At 39.5% G+C, this 23,062-nt stretch overlaps 1 protein-coding gene across 3 annotated transcripts in view; it reads right to left on the bottom strand.

Moving 5' to 3' along the window:
• The window catches only part of NCOA7 (nuclear receptor coactivator 7), a 151,746-nt gene that overhangs the window by 116,714 nt on the left and 11,970 nt on the right, over window positions 1–23,062 (bottom strand). For all 3 annotated transcript variants that reach the window (XM_053591526.1, XM_053591525.1, XM_053591527.1), the window contains exon 2: window positions 9,654–9,769. In XM_053591526.1, the coding sequence (XP_053447501.1) occupies window positions 9,654–9,703 (50 nt within the window). In that variant the 5' untranslated portion in view covers window positions 9,704–9,769. The remainder of the gene's footprint in view (window positions 1–9,653; window positions 9,770–23,062) is intronic.

Raw genomic sequence — 23,062 nt, 5'->3', positions numbered from 1 at the left:
TATGTGATGTCCGCAAGGCTTAGCACCTTTATCCATAATTAGGATTGATAATAGGATGGGGGTAACTGTAAGATTACAGGAGAAGACAAATCAGTCTGTGAGTAGCTCAGCTGTCACTCACACTGAATGCGTGGTAGATGCAGGGTACAGGGCTAGGTCCTGTGAAAAACATAGAAAGAAAAAAGAGCCAATGACAGCACACAGATAAGGTATAGAAGATTAGAGTGAAGAGTGTTACTGGGTGTACCCCAAGATAGACTGTGTTAAGGGACCCAAGAGAAGCCAAAGGAAGCCTAGCAATATCCGAGGACTCCAGGGGCAGGGGATGCCCATCTGGTTACATGTGTTGGGAGGACAGAAATAAAATGCCACAGTTAAAGACAGGTTTTGACAGAGAGATACTTACATCGCTATACATAAGGAAAGGACAATGAAAAGCAGTTCTTTGTATACAGAAGGCAAAGTTCTAAGGGTGCAAAGTATAAAACATGTCCAGAAAATCAAAGCGGGTTATAGACAGAAGGGTAGGAATGAGCCATATTCTGCAGAACCTCAAAGGCGGGGAAGAAGTTAAGAAACAGAAGTGACTTATCTGAGCTCTGTCCAGGAATCCGAGTCCGGCAAGACTCGGATTATGCAATTAGCACCTGATTTACAAGCAGCATAGAAAGAGTGAAGATGTTTGAAAGGAAGGAAAATTTAAATTAAAATTGCCCCCAGCTGAGTTTCAAGTGTGAGCGATGATGCTTTATAGAGCTGTGAGCACAAGCATTTTGTGGTTCAGAACTCAGCTTTCTCTTGCTAAAGAGCAGTTGTATCAGCAACAACAAAAGGTTTCAAATGGATATATATCTTAGTTCTCACTGCTAATGAAAATTTCACAGACAGCGTGCCTTAAACAATAAACAATGTTCATTTCTCAGTTTCAGAGGCTGGACAGTACAAGCCTGGCTGTACTTTGGCTGACCCATTTGGTTCCCGGAGAGGATCTCCTCCTTGCTGTGCCTTCCCAGGGTGGAGATGGCACTTGTCTCTTGGGTCTCTTCTACTTCTATCATGAGGTCTCTACCCTTATAACCTAACTACCTCTAAAGGGTCCCACCTCCAAATACCATCCCATTAGGGATTCAGAGTTGCAACGTTCAAATCTGAGGGGTCAGGTAGATAAAAACATTATTCAGTTCATAGCAATGTGACAAAAGTTGTCTCAAACCAATAATGTTAATTTTAGTCCAAATTCAGGAGTCAGTTCAGGGAAAGTATTTCTCAACTGTCAGCAACAACATTAAAAAATGTGGGGGCAAGGCATGGAGGCAGGCACCTTGAATCACTCATTTCTTTTCCTGGAACTTGTGTTTTAGTGTCTGAAGTCTTGGGTTTTTCACTGAAGGCTGTAACTGAAGCATGTTTTTGGACAAGTTTTAGGAGATATATAAATATGTAAACTCCCTGGTATTTAAACAAAATTTGTGTCTATGTATTTATTCTTACTTTTTCTTATATATCACTTATTCCTGAATTCCTCATTTAGGGAGCATGCTTTTCATATTAAAATTCACTAGTGCTGATTTTTAAAATTACTCTTCCACAGACTTTATATGTGTGTGTGTCTTGTTTTGTTACCCTCGGTAGAGTGCCATGGCATCATAGTTCACAGCAACCTCAAACTCTTGGGTTCAAGTGATTCTCTTGCCTCAGCCCCCTGAGTAGCTGGGACTACAGGAGCCCTCAAAAATGCCCATAGAGATGGGGGTCTCGCTCCTTCTTGCTCAGGCTGATCTCAAGCAATCCACCCTCCTGGGCCTTCCAGAGTGCTAGGATTACAGGTGCGAGCCACTGCAACCGGCCAAGACTTTATATATTTTAACTCATTTAATCTTCTCAACAACCTTACAAAGAAGGTTCTGTTATTAGTCCCATTTTAGAGAAAACTATACGCAAAGCCCCACTGCTGTTTATAGTTCTACAGAGAGGAAAGAAACGAAGCGCCGAAGCACAAGTTTCCCAAGCTTCAGGACCATGACAGTTCCATCTGGAGGTTTTGTTAGGTTACAACTGTACTGATCTGGAACCAGGATTTGAAATGTGCAGATTAGTCTGGGATTTTAGGTTAAACAGAGACACACTTGCTATTGATTCTTGAAATGAGTTTAACAGGAATCCACTATACTGTGCTGTGGGAAAGTATATTTATAGAACAGGCACTTTCTGCACCAATGCCTTTGAACAATTGGTTAATATGTTAGATGAATAATTTCAAAGAAATTCATTTTTTAATTATAAAAGATAACCTCACTTCCAATATACTAATAGCCAAAGAATGGTCTAAATCAGAGTCATTTTTAATGATGGCCCACAATTAAAATATAATTTTAAAGTTATTTACAATATATTTATAAATATTTAAAACAAAAATTTCACAAATTATATTATTTATTCTAACCACATATAACATGATCTAATATTTTCACTTCTGGTCTAGTTTACTGGATTTAAAATGCTGGTTTCTCTCCACTAAACTGATTTCATAACACCCTCCTGGGTTGTAACCTACAGCTTGAAAAGCAGCATTCTACATGGAATTAAATCAAGCAACTCAGCTTGTTCCTTAAAAATGAAGCAAAAAGCACGAGTCTGTTAGTAGCTGAATGTAAGTTTTTTTTTAATCTCTACAAAAAGAGTTAATGATTTTCTAAAATCATCACCAAATAAAACTTGACCAAGGATGTTTTTCCTAATAAAAAATGTTAAGCAATATGTAAATGTTCTCTGAAGAGCGCCTGGTCTGAATTCAATTAGTAAGAAACATAAGCCTTAGATAACATTTCAGCTGATGGAAGAGTTTAGTTGGCAATAAGTAATATTGCCAATAACGCACTAGCAAATTTCACATAGACAATGGTTTTGAAATAGTCTTAATCTTTTTAAAGTCAATAAAACTGCTGAATATTAAAAAATTTATAGTGATAGAAACTAAGATTCACAAACCCTTTACATGCTACATCAAAAGAAGCTGTTTAAAATGTTCTTAGTCTGCCAGCTGGGTAACAAATATTTAACACTTGCAATATGCCAGCTACTACATAATAGGCACATCTTCCAGAAGGCCGCCTGGGGAGAGACTGTAAACCCGTAAACAAACAAGAGCTACGGAGACCATGGAATGGAGTGTTCTGGGCAGTGCTGTGGATCATAACAGGCATGCAACACTACAGGCACCTAGGGCAGTTCTTTGAAATTAAAACCAAGTATGAGACTTGACATCTTTTTTTGTTTATTTGGATGGAGCTGAGACACATTCTTCTTAGTAAAGTATCTCAACAGGGAAAAAGTATCCAATGTACTCAACACTAATATAAAACCAGTATATAAACAACTACACGCCCACACAAGAGAAAAAAACACAAGTATAGACTAGTGAGGGGAGAGAAGGGAGAAAAGGTGGGTGCAGAGAAGGAGCAGGGCGGGTGAGAAAGAGAAAGAGCAGGGAAGGAGCAGGGCGGGTGAGAGCACTGTAATGCAAGACACTGGCGCGCGCGGGTGGTGTGCACGGGCGGCGTGTTCCCTATGGCCTTGGTAGGTTAATATTCTGACATTAACCACGTTATGGATGACTAAAGTTGACAAGGCATGGAGTATGGGAGGTTGCCAAGTCATAAACAAGTTGTTTTTTAAAAGTTTACTTATAAGTTAGCTCTTTAGAAGCCCATGATGCACTTCTCCAAATGAATTTACAGTAGTGTAAATCAATGCTAAGCTGTCAGGACTGCTCACAGGAACCTATGCAAGCTTCACAGTGAGCAGCAGCAGGTCCGGCAACCTGTGCTGTACAGGCCCTGTCCATCTCGAAGGTGGCACACGGCTTTGGGCACCAGTGAAAAGCATAAACTCCAGATGGAGAAGGACAGAGCTGGTTCAAATCCCTATTTATCTACCTTCATGTCAGTGAGGTTATTCAACCCCTTTGAATCAAATTTCCACATTAGTCAAATCATACTTGGAGATGAACTTTTTTTGAATCAAATGTTTGATGTGAGTCAGTTTTCACAACCCCTTTTCACATCAGTGCATACATAAAAAAGATAATACTTACACTGGACCCTAAGGTAAGATGCTGAACATAGCTAGAGGTGACCAGCCCAGGTCTCTGGCCATCCCAATCTCTCCCTGGCCACTTGGAGGGCTGAGGAGGTCAGTATCTCCAGCATTCCTACCTGAGTCATGAGCATGTCCAGCAACACCAGCAGTGAGGCTCTGATTACCAATTAATACATAGAAAAACACCCTGGCATGGAGCCAGCACATCGTGGACACCTGCACCTGATGGGCTTAGGTTCTAACTGTTAAATAAAAGGGTGACTTGGACTTCTTAAAGGCCTTTGGACTACATAATTCCACTTCATGTTATCGTAGAGCCTAACTGTGCTCATAACAAAGTGTTTTTTGGAAAACGTATTATTCCAATTTCGATTGTTGTAATTGTTCCAGCTCATGGAATAGGAGCGGGTACCAAGATATGAACTGGGTAGGCAGATTAAGGTGGAGGTAGGCACAGAAGTAAGGTCAGGAATGATTCCTTATTAAAGGAATGTCTGAGTACTCATTAAGCCAGGAACTCTTCATGGATTACCTCAATATTCCCAGCCAGGTTGGTTTCATTTTGTTTCAACAAAAAACAAAGTGTACTGTTCACATTTAATAAAAAAAGGATATACGGTGGGTTCAAACATCCTCCTCCCCCAGAAAGGGAATCAGCAACCAGCTGTTCAGCTCTGGGGTTGGCTCTCTGCTGCGTCCCATTTGGATTTCTTCCCAGTTCCAGCGGGGACACTTCCTACTTTGAAACCATCTTATTAGTGATTATCAGCCACATTTAACAAATGAAGAAATGTTGGGTAAAGGGAGTGTAGAAAACCTGTCCACGGTTATGCACTACAATGTTCAAACATTAGATATTCTGGTGACTCGGAGGTTTAAAATGAAAAACTGCCAGGGCAGAGGCTGTGAGTGGAGCTAAGATATGTTCTACATTCTGCGTCTTTTATCACTGAGGCTGGTGACAGAGGCGGCAGGATCCTACCACTGGCTCTGAAGGGGCTGGGCAAGAGAAGAGAGGAGGTGGGAGTGGCAGTTCTGCTTTTCCTGATAATCAGGGAAGGCAGAGGCGGGGAGCCACAAGTCTAACAAAGAAGAGCCCACAGGAGCAACAAGGGTCTGAAGAGTCTTTATCACTCGGTGTAGACTCACAGGCCCTCTCAGAACTTATCAGGGGGAAAACGAAAACTTCCCACAAAACACCACTTTGGGGTTCACGACAAATGTATTTTGGATGTCCTGAATTAGCCCTTCATCCTAAAAAATATGCTTTCAAAGAATTTTCAAACATACATACCAATAGCATCAAGGGACCTACACGAAAGTCACAAATGCCAAATGATGTTAAATGAGTGTAAGAGAAGAGAGCCTGTGTGGCACCACAGGTGGGGAAGGCAAGAGGGCAGAGGCGATAATGAACAACATTGACCTCAGAGGAGAGTAGAATCTGTACAGAGCACAAATAGTACAGAGAGTATAATTTGCCTTAAGAATTCAATTTTACATTTGGTTTTCAACATCTGTCAGGGATCAAGGCATTCATACACATATACATAACATACTAATTCCATGTATTCAACTTATCTGCAAATCTGTTCTAAAAGAAACTGATATAAAACTATACTGAAGCTCCCCAAAACCAGGTGGACCAGGGTCAGAAGATCCTAGAGACTCCTCATGACTTACCCAGAATAAATCTGTCTATAGAGGTGAAACTAACACACCCTTCCACTTAAGAGTTACACAGGCATGCTTCAAGATAAATGATAATAAAGGATTAGGTGACCCTCAAATCATGAATTTCGATCCAAAATTATCAACCTAGGGTCTTTTTAAAATTTAACTTTGCTTTGATGTTAAATCCCCAAAGGGAGAGAGAGAGAGAGAGAGAAACATCAACGAAGGAGGTCTGGCAAAGAATTATTTACCAAACACAGTCATACAATGCTTATGAAACCACACGATAATATAGAACACAAAGAAAACATTGGTTATTTAGTTACTCAGGAGGAAAAAGGTAAGCGGAAGGAGGGAAACAGAGTTAAAAAGCAATTTTTAGACTTTCAGATACACAATCGTGCTGGCAGGCAAAACGTCAGGGCAAATCTCCCTTTGGGTTTCTTCTGAACACCAGTGGAGATTTGTCTAGGGCGGTGTAATTTAGTGTAGAGGAAACTGTGATTGCATCAACTTGTCCTTACCCTTGGCCTAACTTTACATTCCTCTCCAGAGATCTCACTTGGACTGCCCTTAAGAACGCTGCTCCAGAGAAATCTGCCCAGTGTTGTCTGATACTGGCTTGTAGGTTTGGTTGCTAATCCTACTTTAAGATTTTGTCAGGAAGCATTTGCAAACACTTGTAACTTTGGCCGGCTCTTTTCCAACTGTGGAGTTTGGGGTTTGCTTTTAATAGCTTGACTGTTTCTGCTTTCCACTGCATTACAACAATTATAATAGAGAAATCACAGGTCTGTAGTCCGTGTTCTCTCTCCTTCCCTCCGTTTCTCTCTCCTCATTTCCTAGTAACATCCAAATATCCTGTCCTCTTACTGTCCAAGCACCACTGACTTCTGTCCTAGTCCTACTGTTACAAGGTCGGACTTAATCATTTTGGGATATATTTTTCTTTTCATTGTTAGAATACTTTTTCAGAAGAGGTAAGCATGACAATTAAATTTTACTTTTCTGAGTTTAAGAAAAAAAAAAAAAACTATGCCGTTCTTCAGAACATTTTGGCTTATATTCTTCGTCTATTATTCCCCTTCCTCTACATTTTAGGATCAGAAGAGGTTAACATTGAGCAAGTTGTTCAAGAACCACCAGTTACCAGTACTTACTCTGGGAAGCAGTTTGGATTAAGACTGAAAAGGCACTATAGCTTTTCCACAAGGGGAAAAAAAAGCCCACTGAGCAATTCTCTTAAAATGGATCACAGACTTAAACATAAAACACTATAAAACCATTAGAAAAAAATGAGGCGTCTATGGCCATACCACCCTGAACGCGCCCGATCTCGTCTGATCTTGGAAGCTAAGCAGGGTCGGGCCTGGTTAGTACTTGGATGGGAGAAAAAAATGAGGAAATATTCAGAACCTAGAGCTAAGCAAAGAGATGTTAGAATTGACACCTAAAACACAAGTCATAAAAGGAGAAAGTGACAAATTGAACTGCATCAAAATTAAGAACTTTTGATCTGCAAAAGACTCTTAAGATGATGAAAAGACAAGCAACAAACTAAAGGAAATATTTTCAAACCACATTTCTGACAAAGGACTAAGTTCTAGGATATACATTCATAAGAAAACCAAACAATTCAACTAGAAAATGGCCAAAAGATATGGAAAGGGATTTCACCGAAGAAGATACACAGATGGCTAATGAGCACGTAAAACTACGTTCAACTTCACTAGCCATTAAAGGAACAGAAATCAAACCTGCAATAAGATATCACCATGCAGGTACTAGAATGGCTAAAATAGAAATAGGGATAATACCAAATGCTGGTGACAATGTGGAGAAACTGGATCTCTCACAGTTTGCTGATGGGAATGTAAAATGGTACAACCATTCTGGAAAAGAGAGTGGCAGTTTCTTATAAAACTAAACATACACTCCTCATTTGATGCAGAAACTGAATGCTTCCCCCTTTATCTCAGAGAACTGAAAACGTATGATCACACAGGACTTGAACACAAATGATCCTAGCAGTTTTGTTAGTAATAACTCCAACGGGAAACAACTCAAATATCCTTCAATGGCTGAATGACTAAATAGCGGTGGTACACCCATACCAGGGAATTGTAATAAAATTCCTGGGCAATAAAAAGGAATAAGCTCTTGATATAACAACTCCACAGAGCTCAAAGCAATTATGCTGAATGAAAAAAAGCTCAGCAAAGGTTAGATACTATACGATCCCCTTTATATGACATTCTTGAAATGACAAATTATAGAAATTAAGAACACATGAGTGGTTGTCAAGAGTGGCAAGCAGAGGGTGGGAGATAAGTATGGCTACAAAAGGGTAGTATGTGGGATCCTTTCAGTGGAATTGTCCTGTGTTTGACTGTGATGGTGACCACACAAATCTACACCTCTGATATAACTGCGCAGAACTAAATACAAATAAACATACAGACATAACGAGGGATTATAAATCTGGTGAAATCTCAGTAAGGCTGCTGGACTGTATCAACGTCAATTTCTTAGTTGTGATATTATACTATACTCTTGCAAGATGTTACCCCTGTGGGAAATCAGACAAAGGACCCAGGGTATCCCCCTGTCACTCCTTTAACTACATGTGAATCTGCAATTATCTCAAAACTGAAAGTTATATAGTTCTTGTTTACTCTAAATGTCCCATCTTTCTAGTGTCTCTCAGCCATTACATACCTGATTTCTTTCATCCCCAATCTTGCTACTTTCTCTAGTTCCAATAGCAGAAAATATTTCATTATAATTAGTAGTTTAACTCTTATTTTTCAAAAACCCTTACTTATGGTTTATTATTCCTAACTGGAGCATACCCTTTAGAAATAGATCCATGTTTGAATACTGACTCTTAATACTGTATAAAATAAGACAAAATATGTTCTGAGTCTTGGTTAATAGGAAAAAAGTACTAATGTCATAGGTTTATTTTGAAGACATATAAAACAATAAATAATGCACTTAGTACATGGTAGATCTTTACATTGTTCCCTTCCTTTTCTTATTAGCAACTTAAAATACAGCTTAATTACTACATAGAAACCTCAGCAGCAAACTTTGGTTTTTTGTTCCACAGATTGTATTCAGAAAACAGGAAATGAATATTTAATAAGCATTTCTGGAGACTGGGAATGAAATGTGGCTAAATTCAGTCCTTAAGAAGTACTTCACTTTAGGAGAACCATAATGATCATTTTAAGACTATATTTTCTGAGTTTGAAAACATTCTGGCTATCAAAATGACTTATAAATGTTCAGCATATCACTCCTCTGAGTACCAAATAGACGTTTTAATCCATAAAACAGTAACCAATACGTACATTAGATTACATATCTTCAAATATCTATAAATATGTATAAATGTTGGACAAGCAATAGCCTTAAAAATGATACCGATTCCAAAATATAATTTCACTCACTTCACCTACCTACACAAACACCTTTTAGTAATAAACTCCCCACAAGGTGATAAGCTTAAAATGTGTCATAGATTTTTAGTTATAGCTGAACCAATTAAGCTACAGAACAGCAGGAACTTAGGATTTTAAATTCAAGCAGGTTGTTAAACATGGGATTCAGAGCAGTCTGCAGGTTAGTGCTTAACAGCTGGCTTCTCTGAGCAGCACTGCCTGACAGAGCTGTCAGAAACAGAAAGAGAAGAACCAAATGTTATTCCTACTACATACATAAATGGACGAGGCAGAGCATATTTAACTTCTGCAGGTTGGTTATCTGCTCTGTTTATGAACAGTCACACAACAAAAAAGGCCAAGTAATACTTGAGGACAAATCCCTCAAACCTGTTTTTTCAAAGTACTGATATAATTCTGCAAAGTGAATCTTACCGAGCAAAATAACTTTGTTTCCGTTCCTTCTTCTCTTCCTTGGTATCCATACTACACAATCAAAAGTGCAAAGTATTTGGAAAAGTCCTTTTTTTCAAGATCGATGAGTCATAACCCTGCAACATAAAATAACAAAGCAACTGTGTATTAGAAAGTTTAAATGGCCAATATGAAGAATAAAGCAGAGCAGAGCTACATAGCCCAAAACAAGTGAAAGATAAACTTTAACCAGGAAATAGTCACATGAGTCAAATACAAAATGCAAATGCCCACAGTGGGGTGGGGGAGTGAAAGAAAACACAAAACTACAAATGGAAGGGAGATGTGAAACTCTAAAGTAAAAGGCTGATAGGAAACTGAAGTATTTTCTTCATAATTAACAAACAATTACTTTAAGATGTGCCAAAATAAATAAAAACCTTCACTGACTTTGTGAGATTGTAGGCTAGCTATACAGATGCTATTTAAATTTTTTTTAACTCATAAGTAATTAATAATGAATATATCTCATAATTAAGGAAAATAGCTTGCTTAGGTGTTTTACAAGAATGTTTTCTTTAAAAATAAAAATAACGTCAGCACTTCATTTTATTTTCGGAAACACGCCAGCAACTACATCCCAGTTGAGCAAATGTGGAAATAAAAGTACAAAGACTCAGGAAGCTATTCCCCAGAAACTAGAACCTACGGCCCTGGGGCCACACGTGGCCTTCTCCAGCCTTGAGTGCAGCCGAGTGCAGCCTTTTGATTGAATCTAAATTTCACAAAACAAATCCTTTTAATAAAGGCACAGCATTATATAGAAACAATAGGGTCTAAGTCTTCAGTTTTACTAGTTTTCTCCTTGTCCCTGACAAGGGCTTCACTCTCAAAGAGTTTATCATCCAATGGAGAAAACAGGACAGTGCAAATAACTCAACTCTGGGGTGGCAACTAGGAGCTGTTCCTTTTAGTAAAGGGATTTGTTCTGTGAAGTTTGGATTCAGTAAAGGTACTATGATAAGTGCTAGAGAACAAAGACAAGTGAGACATGATATTTGCTCTAATGGTGTTTACTGTCTTGCTGGGGAGACTGTCAGGATTTGAAGACAATGTGGTGTTACTACTGTGGAGGTGGTGCAGGCGCCACCACAGCCTGTAGGAAGAACACTTGAGCGGCTCAATTTTTGCTTTTCTGCAATGTATATATTTCAAAATATATTGGATACAATAAATGATACTTTTCTTCAATTGAAAATTAAAACAACAATAACAACAGCCACAACAACAACCCTTACACAGGGCCCACCTCAGGCACTTTGCACACACAAAGGGCTTCCCAAGTAAAGGGTGCAGGGAAGCAGATCCAGATTGAACAAAAGCAAGACAAATAGTTCCCTGCTGTCCCAGGGTAAAGTGAGTTTAAACTTCCATGACCCTGACCCTTCCCAAGTCAAGGTCATGGAAGACCTTATATGCCAATGCTAAGGAGCCTAAACTTGAAATCCAGTTATGTGCCATGCGCTGCTCCCCCACCCCCCGCCCCCTTCGCTATGCCTTGTCAGACGTCATTAAGTGATCATGCCGAACTCAGCAGCAGCACTTGCAGCAGCCACTACAAAATTAATCAGAGCTGGTTCATGACATAAAACCGATATTCAAATCCCAGATCCATATGAAAGGAAGTCACCCAAGGGTTTAACAAGACAGAGCGTAGCAATCAGATTGTGGAGGTAGAGGATGGACTTGAGAGGATTAAGGACAAGGCAAAGTAGACTCATTGGAAATTACACTAAAACTAGTTGAAAGAGGAGGGCCCAACCCTAGGCAGCAACAGTAGACACAGAAATAAAGAGGGGGACAAATTCAAGAAATACTGAGAAGGCAAATGAGTTGAGATTTGGTGACTCATTCAATGTAGATAACACAGGGAAGGAAGGAATGAAGACTGTGCTTCAATTTCTGCTTCAGGGACCGAGGGGACTATGACACCACAGATATGACACAGTGCACATGAAGAGGGCAGACTGTGTCGGTGAAGGAGGAGGAGATGTGAGACCCGTTTGGACATGTTACCTTTGAGATGCCTCTGGGATATTAGCTGGAGACCCTAACCGGACATTTGTTTACCTGGACAACACAAAAGAGCAGTGAAGGCTAGAGAAAAGGGACTGGGAATTACCAGCATATGGTTGTAGCTAGGAAAAAAAGAAAAGAAAAAAACAATATGACAGATCAAAACTATACTGGAAGCCCAAAAACTATACACACAGCACCATACAGAAAAATAGGGGACTAAGTGTTAACTCCTACTGGTTTATCACCAGGTCCCTCACAAGGGCTTCACACTCAAGGACGTTTACCAACCAACAGAGAAAGTAAGTATGCAAATAACTAAACTCCAGGGTAGTAACTGGGGGCTGTCCGATGAATAATATGAAGACTCTAGGAGACACAACGTTTAGTCATCACTGAGGTGATAAAATAAACCTTCCAAGGTGGTTACAATTTGTTTTTTTTTTCTTTTCTGAGACAGGGTCTCTTTCTGTCTCCCTGGCTAAAGTGCAGGGGTATCATCATGGTTCACAGCAATCTCAAACTCCTGGGCCAACAGATCCTCCTACCTCAGCCTCTTGAGTAGCTGGGACTCCAGGCATACACTACCACACCCAGCAAATTTTCTTACTTTTGGTAACAACTCTTGGCCTCAAGCAATCTTGGTTAGGATTTCAATCAGTAAAGATAAAAGAGCATTTCAGAAAGAACAGCTCAGCAGAGGAGTGGAAGTGAAAGGGCAAGGCACATTCCAGCAAGGACGACAGAGTGGCTACTAGGTAGAAAGGGAACTAACCTTGAGGCTTGCCTAACCTAAGTCATTTATTTCATTATATTATCCATGTCACCTCTTTTAATCCACACATTATGAGTTCGGTGTCCTTATATCCATTAAACTACGACTGAGAGATCCTAATTAATTTCTCTAATCCAACTTCAGTGTCTTTCAATAACTTTGCAGCCAGAAAGCATTTGGAGATAAGCTAGAAAAATCAGTTTGGAATCAATAATATCTAATGCCACAGCATAGATTCTACAAGTTAAGACAAATATAGCCAGCCACCAGGAGAGGAGAGGGTCACAGAAGACCATTTATAGGACTGCATTACCAGAGCAGTGGGAAGGGAGTCCATGCTACAGTGAGTTGAGGGAGTCAGTACTCATTCAAGGATTTGGGTGATGAAAGAAAAAAAGAAAAGCAAAGATGGTACCTGAACATCTGACTCTGCAGAGCTCAGTCTCACTCCGGTCTGAACCCGCTGGGCTCCTCTCCAACTTAGTACCTTCACGACTACCCTCTCTCCAAGCTCCAGGTAAACCTGTTACGCTTCTTGTTCTGACCAGGCCCAGCCAAGGCCCATTCCCACTTTACAGCCTTCCGTGATTACCCGTGTGCCCTTCTCTCTCCTCCTTAGGAGAGTATGTCACACATCACCTATCAGTTACCAGAAGGCTCTTAAAATCATACACTGTGTAATGACACTTTACTTCTCCTTAGCCCCAAGCCATGAGTTTCTCAGGTCAAACACTACCTTGTTTCACACTTTGCTTTTATCAATGCCTCCTTAAATACCTGGGATAGAGTAGGCAGAAAATCTAGATCAAAGCTCAGCAAGGAGTTAAATTAATCCAGAATTGGGGAATAGGGTCAATTATACTGCTGACCAATACAAATCCAAGGGTTCCTCTCAAATTAAGAGTTACTTAGGGATAGGATATGAAGACTCATGCCAGCCTCCCTCAGGCTCCAGAAAGGATTAAAATCATAAGCACTCTGCCCTGCCTTGGGCCAGGTGGTTTATTTTAAAGTTCATTTCCTACATGCCACAAATATGGAATGATCTCCCTTAAATTCCCCCTCATGAATAAAAATGAAGTCATAGCAATCTAATTGGAAAATTTTTATATTGCAAGCTGAGCCAGACACCAATATTTGGCTCCAGTAGAAAAATATTAACAAAAATAAGCACAAGGAAAAAAGATTAAATGATCCAAGAACTGACATCTGGTGCTGCTGTGCCTGTTTAGAATGGGTAAAGCTTTTTTTATTTTTTAGTATTCTATTAGATAAATGAAAAATATGCTAATCTTTGGTTTAAGTTTCTAGAAATCTTTATATTCCTTAAACAAGACAGATGCAGTCCTTTCAGATTTAGACACACCAACAGATTAACCAGAAAGAGCTCAGCAGAGGATGCCATAAAATGATTTGCACGGAACACAACACCTTCATGCTTTGGTGAAGAACCAGAGCTCCTTAGATCAATCTCTAATGGAAACTGCATTTTCCATTATAAGAGCTTATAATAGGCTTCTTAAAAGCCCTTCATTCAATTAATGTTGACTTTCCCTCACATCAATACACTCTAGACTCATCTAAACACTGACTTATAATAGTCTCCTGCATTTACAGTGTATTTGCAGACCAAGAAGAATTTTATGAGAGCCACAAGATGAATCTTCTGTCCAAACATTTCTTCTTTTCACTCTTAAACCAGGATAGTTCACTTAAACCTACATTTAATTCATTATTCAAATAAAAATGGTACATACAGAATCCTTACCGCTTAAGACCTGTGTGGAAAACAAACTTTTTTTGTATATTACCAGCATAATGTTCCCTTTTTGAGATCATGGCACCATTTACCAGGGGTGTCCAGCCTTTTTTTTTCTCTTCTCTCTGCTGCACATTAGAAGCAGAGAAACAGTGCACAAGGGAAGAATTAGAGTGGTCTCAGGCCACATATTAAATACACAAATGCTAATGAAAGCTGATTAGCAAAAAAAGGTCTGTGCATATTTTTCATGATACCTGACACCACAGATAAGCGGGGGGTGAGGGAGTGGGGGAGTAGGGGGGTGGGTGGGTGGTGGGGAAGAATCCTCACAAAATCAGCATGTGGCCCGCAGGCTGCATTTTGGACACCCCTGATTTAAACAGAATTTAAGAAGAGAGCTAGTAGAGAGTCCCTAACTCCATCAAACCAGTGCAGACGCACATGGCATGTATGACTTTTGGGATTCACATCTAACACACTGAGCTTCTTGAACATTCATGTATAACCAGTTAGGACGAGAAACACCAGTGTACCCATGATGTCTGGGAACTGTTTTCCCCAAAACATGTTTCCTAATATACAAATGAAAGAACGACGGGAACATATATGGGGCTTGGTCACAATGAGTTTGGCCACTTAGGGAGCAAACCAAAACGTACCTTTTCTAGACATTTCCTCCTGGAAAATAATACCAAACTATGGCAGGTGTTCAGTTTCTCTCAAAGCCATACCTTCATCGAAACAAAGGAAGGATATTAAAATTTTGGTGTTAACTGGGGTCAGAAATTTGAATACTGTCTTTACCAAGAGAGAAACCTGGGAAGAAGGACATAAAACCAGGCACAAGCATATGCCACAAACTTGACAGGGGAGCCAACAAGAGACAACAAATGTGTGTCACAAAAACAATGCAACAGCAGCAAAAAAACAAAACTTAATGGCAGCAAAGAGTTAAAAAGTTATGCCCGAAACAAGGGGATGAGTGAGGACAGCTACAATCTGCTACTCGGGAAAACAGGAGGAAGTTTTAGATGGCAGAACAAATGGGGAACTAGTTAACTCTTGTCCCCCGGTTCTCTGCGTAGGGAACTCAAATTTGAAGTGAAAAAAAAAAAAAAAAAATTATTAAAGCAATGTGAGTTTTAGTGCTCTCCTACCTAAGATGAGCAAAGAGAAAATATTTAAGATTCTAGATACTCCAAATGAAGACTTATCTCTGGGCAAGAGAGATCATTTTGTAAGTTCTCTCTCTGAAGAGGACACACAAATGAGGTTTCTAAAAAGTCACTGACAGATTCAGGAACTGTAGAAGGTGTGGGAAATGCCAGGAGGAGGAAACAGTCAAATGCACTTTAATTTTTAACATAAGTTAGAAAGAGGATTGGGCAAACCGCACACTGAAGGAAATCACACAGATCCCAGAAAACGTTAGAAATGATCGTTCCGGTAGGCTGGTTAAGGACCTGAAATTCAGAATGTTTGTAGAAAAAAATTCAGGAGAACAACAAAGTGAATCCTTTTTTGTAACTTCTGCCATGGACCAAGTACTCTACTACACATAGAAAATTGAAGACAGCATTTATAAGCCAGGAAGCTCAGAAAGAACATCCCTGCCCTGCAGCCCATCAGCTGATAAAATGAGAAGTGGTCAGCGTTCTATGGGTACAGAGAACCAACTAACTCACTCTGCCTCGAAGGTTAGGAGCGTCTGGGCAACATCACAAGTGATGCCCCAGCACCGGGCTCTCAAGAGGAGCAGGTGTGTCCCAGACAGAGACTGCAGAGCGGGCAGGGCTCACCAGGCAGAATGAGGAAGTACAAGCCACAGGGCAGGGAATGCGTGGTGTTCAGGACTCCTGAACCTGGTATGGCTGGAGTGCAGGACAGGTAGAAGAGAGGATGTTCCTGGAACGCTGGCTTAGTCAAATTACACTGACCTTGTTTCCCTCTTTGGAAATGAGGATTAGGAAAATGAGGTAACAAACACAGTGTAACTGCATTTAAAAGGCATCTGATAAATTTCTCGTCTGCTTACGGATAAGATAGAGAATTGTGGGCTACATGTGTAAGCGGATGTTTGTTTCTAAGGATAAAAGAACTCACTGAACCTCTGCACCAAGAGTATTTGCTGAGCAACCAACTAACCTCAGCTTTGAGCTGGGAGCTGACCTCCATCCTCAACCTGGAGAGAGGATGTCAATAGTATAATGCATTTATTGGGCACCCTTGACGTGAAGGAAACTATAGAGGCCACGTTATCAGCCTTTTGGAGGCATAAATAATCACCTGGATAACAGCATTAGGATTTAGAAAGGCGTCAATTATTATGAAGTGTTTACCCCACGTGAATCTCGGTTCTTCTGGTGAGGTGCTAAGGAAGGAGAGAGGCAGAGCGCAGCATTAGCACAGGTGAGTGTGATTTGCAGTTTCAGATGACAGTAAGATCCCTGTACCTAGGGTGAGTCCACTGCATTCCTCCCACCTCTCAAAAAAAAAAAAAAAAATCAACTCAAAATAAAAACATTATGAGTCTGTAGCACTCTTTTTGAGGATAAGAATATATCAAGATTACTACATTTAGCTTTGGACCTTACACTATAGGGAAATTAGAGCAACCAGATGATTGACCAAAACTAAATTCTGAGAATTTAGTCAAAGGAGATGGTCGGGTTTACCTTGGAGAGAAGACTTGGAATTAAAAACAACTGTTTTTAAATAACTGGAGAATCTCTGCCCAGTAGAGGATTTAGGCTTGATAGATCTTCAAGGGGTAAACCTAGGACCAGACATTGCACATGGAGGGAGAGAGGTTGTGGCTCCATGTAAGAAAGAACTGGCAGACAGAGAGCGGCCTGCAGATAAGTGGATTCTTATCGCGAGGACTGAAAAGCTGAGCAACTACTTTATTTTGACTTCTGTAAAGGGGCAGTTCCCAATCTTACCATAGCCCAACATCTCATCTTATCTATCTATCATAAAATAAAATTCACAGATAATGTAACTTACTTACATAGTTAATTTTATAAAATCAATGGAATGCCCAAAAGGAAAGTAATTTATCATAGGTATTTTAACATGTAAATTCTCAGGCACAAATTCATTAGAAGACATAAAATAGATTCATATAGATCCTATAGAAGATGTGAGTATAAGGGACAAGTCTTCATTTTCTTGGACTGTCTCATTCCTTGAAGGGTATTTGGCATCTGTGCTTCCATCTAACTAAATGCTAGTACACACCTCCATGGCCAAGCCAACCCAGTGCCCGGGGGTGTCCATGGGCACCACACCCACTGAGAACTACTACTGAGAGGAAAAATCAACCTATGGGCAAACTAACATTTTAAGTAATTTTTAAATTAAATTTTTTAATTTCAAAATTCCTTTAAAGCTGAGATTTTATGTACCCCATACGAGCTTTGTTTTCAATATGCTCTGTGCTTATTTGAGTAACAGGTAAGCATCCAGGTCAGGGAAGAGCAGCAACAGCGAGACAGACCTCCAGCACCTACAAGGTATGTAGCCTTGCGCAAGTTACCCAATTTCTTTAACCCTGTTTCTTTATCTATAAAATAGCTATTACAGAGATTCAAAGTGTCTAAAAGATGTCTTTGGAGTCTGGTCTCCCACGGATCAGAAAATTCTATCCACTGAGATTTCAATGAATTCAAATATTCAAGTGTTCATGAAACACTATTTTCAACAACACCTGGACAGCTAGATTCAAATGTGCCCCATGGAAAATCACCAGGTGAACCAGGAAGCTAGGCAGACCCAGTGAATATAAAGAAGACAGAAAGTAGTCAACAATTAAACACTTCTTGAACCCAAAGTTCAAGGCAGTTCAAGGCAAAGTTTTTGTTCAACACTTACCCAGTTTATCTTTACAACTATATAAGGGAGTTAGTATTTTCAATCTTTTTCAGATAAGGAGCCTTTAGTTTAGAAATATTAAAGAATTTACTCAAGGTCAAGTAGCCGTTAAGAGATACAGCCAGAATGATCAGTTTTGTCTGACCCCAAGAACTACTAGTAACGGCCTTTAAGGCTAGGCTGTCACCACAGAAATTTCATATCAGTTGCCTGGTTCTTAACCACATTTAAAAAGAACAAGAGGATGAACCCTGCTTTCTGGGCAATTGTCCTTCAGGATGTAAATACTGATCTGTATTTAGGTTAGCCATTACAAGTCATACTAAAGGCACTGCAGTGAACACATTAGTATATTCAATAAATATTTATTACACTGATTAGGTTTTTAAAGAGCTAACTGGAAAGCACAGTCCCTTAATTAACTGAATTAAATGAAACACTAAGTTTTAAGGACAGGAGTAATGACATATCCTTTAATATGTTCTTAACAGCTGGCAACTTCCTTCTGTTTCTATTATTTTTAATTATAATCTTCTTCCAATCTAATTATTTCCACACAAAAACCAGAATTGGAAAATACAAAAAAATCAGAATTTGGAATTTTGATTTAAAAATAAAATATTCCATTACTAATTTTAAATTACAAAAGTTGTTTTTTGCTAAGCATCTTTTTAGAACTAAACATTATACGCCTCTAAAATTTCTACCCAAGATTTTAAATATATTGAATGTTTTCATTCATTAATGTTCATAAGGTACAAAAAGTCAGTTTTGAACAGTTTTCTACCTGCACACAGAGGGAGATTAAAAGGGAGAAATCTTCATTAAGTCACACAGAAAGTTACTAGAGGTGATGGAAATACCACAGAGTACTCTGTTGATCTAATCTCCCAGCGATAGGAGAAAACTTCTTCTTTTTCACCATCAATCACAATTTATTGGGTATACTACATCTGTATAATACATGATTGCTCCTCAGGAGAGCTGGAAAAAAAACTGATGCCTGCATCACCTACAGTGAGGTTTCTAAGGAGATCTGCTACTATTTCTCCAGCACTAGAAGATCACTTCAGATGATCTCTAAGACAAATCTAAAGGTGGTAGGCTCTAAAAACCAATAAACAGTCAAAATGGGAAGAAAGGTTTGTCCTCAATAACTTCCAAAATTCACTGTACCACTATCAAACAGACCTATTCCTAAAATCATAGGGTCTCTGGCCTGTTTGGGTTTTTTGCAGACATCTAGCCTGACCCAAGAGGAATAAGCTCCATTCTTCTCTTCTGGAGTCTCTTTATGGGCACAAAACTCCATCTCTCTCTCCAAGCCTTGCAGAGAACAGATGCCAATGTGAATCACTGTACAGGCACCCTACACTCACAGCAAATGGTCCTCGTTTTGTACCACGCCCCAATTCCTTCAGTGCCAGGAGAGAAAAGTATGAGCAATATTTACTGATATCACTATTACTGGCGCAAATAATAATTATTATTTTGTGCTTCACCAAATAGTAAACTGTGAGACAGAATCTATTTGATGGATCTGAATTAAGAGTTAATGGATGAAAACAAAAACTAGTAAAATTTGATGAATAAAAGGTGTTAAAAATTAAATGGAATACCTTTTCAAAAATATATAGTACATGGGTAGAAAACATTAGTTTTCAAGAATTTGAGTGTCCCATAAGACCTTATCAACAAGAAACACAAAATTGACTCTAACAGGTAAATTGCCACTTAACTAAGGAAAGGGCCATATGGCTTCTTTGTTCTCTGCAGATAAGATATGCAATTAAATGGTATACACTGGCATACGCTTATACCAGTAAAAATAAAAAATGAAAACCTGAGTTATTATTGCTCTTTTTAATGTCCTTTCAGCATATTTATTCACATGGAGAGTATAGGTGACAATAAACAATTTACCCTTACTCCTTAGTGCCATGAAACATATTTATGAGTAATTTTCTTTAATTCAGTAGTATTTACTAAGAACTCATTTTATGTCTACCACTTACTATTTGTCTAAAACCTACAAATACAAAGAGGACTCAACATGCTTTAAAGAAACTTCCATTTTTGACAAAGGGCATAAAATTACATAAATAAATCAGAAAAAAGGAGACAGGAAATATTTATGCCAAATAAAATGTACAGCACACAGAGGAAGTGCTAATGGGAAGTGAGAAACAGCCAGTTCACATGCACTAGTGTTGTTAGGGAGGGTGTTAGAAGCGGAACAGCTCCAAAAACCACCATTCATTGTCAAATTTCACTAGTGCTGTGCAGTCAACAATCACATCTGTAAACCAGAAATAGTTGTCTCCTTAATGAAAACATTCTCTATCAAAGAACACTCAAGAGGCCAGCAATTCTACCTGATTCTGCCTCTGACGTGTTGAGTACGGATGGAGAGAGGAATCTACTGCTTTGGATAGCACTAAAATGTGGTAAATACACAGACCCGGGTCCAGGAACAAAGCTGTAATAAAGCGTGTAAGGGGCAGGAAATATGCCAGATATGCAATTGAATCAGTTTTGTGAAGTACTAACTTCTTAAAAAAAAATGATGCATATGATATTCATTTATAATTTTCTAGGAAACTGGGTTAAGAAACTAAGTCCATGGTTTAAGTACTTTTTCTTTTAAAAGTATGTTGAGTTGCTTGTTAGAAAAGTTCTCGTAGAGTTCAAAAGTAAAAGGACTCTGGTAAACTAGATTGTTCTTGATTATGCACGCTTTCCCTCCCTGTAAGAGAACTGTATGTCCATATCCCATGCTATGCAAGTCTGTGGTATTTTGCACTAGACCAGAGTATATGTCTCCACCCAATTTTCCTTGTGACTTGTTTTTGACCAATAGACTATGAAGGATTAATAATGTTGCTGATACGAACTTGAGGCACGAAGAAACCTGGAACGTTCCTGCTCTCTATCAAAAGAATATGCTACCAGCAGCTGCTTTTTCTTCTTCAGCTTGGGTCTCAGGATGAAGATACATGGAGCAGATCCGACCCCTCCCTACCTGAATGGGGTTCAGCTCGGCCCTGCCAAATCCAGCCAAAAGCAGCCAAACCAAACTGTGGTCAACCTGCAGATCCATGAACGTGAAATAAATATTTATGGATATAAACCACTGAGGTTTGGAGGCTGTTATGCAGAATTATCACACAAAAAGATACACCCTTACACACATCCTGATCCACAAATTACTTTGTGGAGTTTTACCAGGAAGATCAAAACCACATAGCACATTTTACTGTCTACATAAATAATTCTACCTGACTGGGATACCAAAACCCAGAGGCAGAAGCAGCCAATCGAAAAAATAGTAGAGGAAAGCTTCCTTTCCTTTCAGTTGTCATTTAAAGTATCATTTGATAAGCCCCTGTGCATTGTCCCCGTATACTGATATTCTTAATGTTATGGATTGAGTTGTGTTACTCCCAAAAGAGTGTAAGAGTTAAAGTCGTAATCCTAAGTACTCCAGAATGTGACCATATTTGCAAACAGGGTCAATGCAGACCTAATTAGGTAAAGTGAGGTCATACTGAGTAGTGTGGAGGCCTAATTCAGTATGACTAGAATCCTTATAAGATGATGGCCATGGAGAGACGCACACAGAGAGTGAAGGCCATGGGCAGATGCATGGGAAGCTCAAGAGTCCTGCAGCTACAAGTCAAGGAATGCCAAGGTTTGCCAACAAGCCACCAGAAGCTAGGAAGAGGCAAGGAAAGGTTCCTCTGCAGGCTTCAGGGGGAGCATGGCCCTGCTAGACCTGGATTTTGGACATTTAGCCTCTAAACCGTGGCACAAAAAACTTTTGTTATTTTAAGCCACCTAGTTTGTGGTACTTTATCATGGCAGGCCTAGGAAATTAATACACTGATCTTAAATTCCATCTGTATACCATCACCACTCCAAAAGGATTCCACTCCAAAAACTTTCCTACCGTGACTATTCCGCCGCATTCTTGTATAACAAAAAGGAAATGCAGGCATGTCACTGAGAAAACGGGTGATTATTATTTTGAATATTAGAGAAGAAAGCTCATCCAGTTAACATCTATGCCCAGGAGATAATTCAAGGACAGCTTATTTGAGTAAGTGGACTAAGAACCAATCTGATTATCAAAAAACATTTTAATCTACAAGGGGCTTTGAAATATTCCAGGAACAGAGCATCACCATGTACCATGCCACTCTCACCACACTTTCCTTAGCAATTTTAATTAATTTATTTATTTAGAGACAGAGTCTCACTCTGTCATCCTGGTTAGAGTGCTGTGGCATCATAGCTCATAGCAAACTCACACTCATGGGCTTAAGTAATTCTCTTGCCTCAGACTCCTGAGTAGCTAGAACTCCAGGTCCCTGCCACAGTGCCTGACTTGTTTTTTTTTTTTTTTAAAAATGACAGGATCTTGCTATTGCTCAGGCTGGTCTCGAACTCCTGAGCTTAAGCAATTCACCCACCTCAGCCTCCCAGAGTGCTAGGATTACAGGTGTGAGCCACTGCACCCAGTCCTCAGCAATTTTCGACTAACAAAACTCATATTGCCAGGTTTTTCAGCACACATTTATGCTACTTTGTGACTTTTTTTTTTTTTTTTTTTTTTTTTTGTGGTTTTTGGCCAGGGCTGGGTTTGAACCCGCCACCTCCGGCATATGGGACCAGCGCCCTACTCCTTGAGCCACAGGCGCCGCCCCGTGACATTTTCTGATTGTTCCTCATGCCCATGTTCTTTCCAATCAACTATAAGCTCTCCAAAGGCAAGACTGTGTCTTAACGTTGTCCATCCATGCCACTGTGCACACAACAACACACAACTCCTAGTTAAGGCCAGATACAGAATTCACATTTAATAAGCTGACTTTTGACTTGTTATGGCTAAAAAATAGAAACTGACTTAAGGTTATGAAACAAGGTCTGCTTTTTATTTAGATT

This window comes from Nycticebus coucang, chromosome 5 (assembly GCF_027406575.1).
Source record: "Nycticebus coucang isolate mNycCou1 chromosome 5, mNycCou1.pri, whole genome shotgun sequence".
Taxonomy (NCBI): domain Eukaryota; kingdom Metazoa; phylum Chordata; class Mammalia; order Primates; family Lorisidae; genus Nycticebus; species Nycticebus coucang.
Note: the sequence above shows the minus strand (reverse complement) of the source record. Positions and strands in the feature narration are given on the sequence as shown.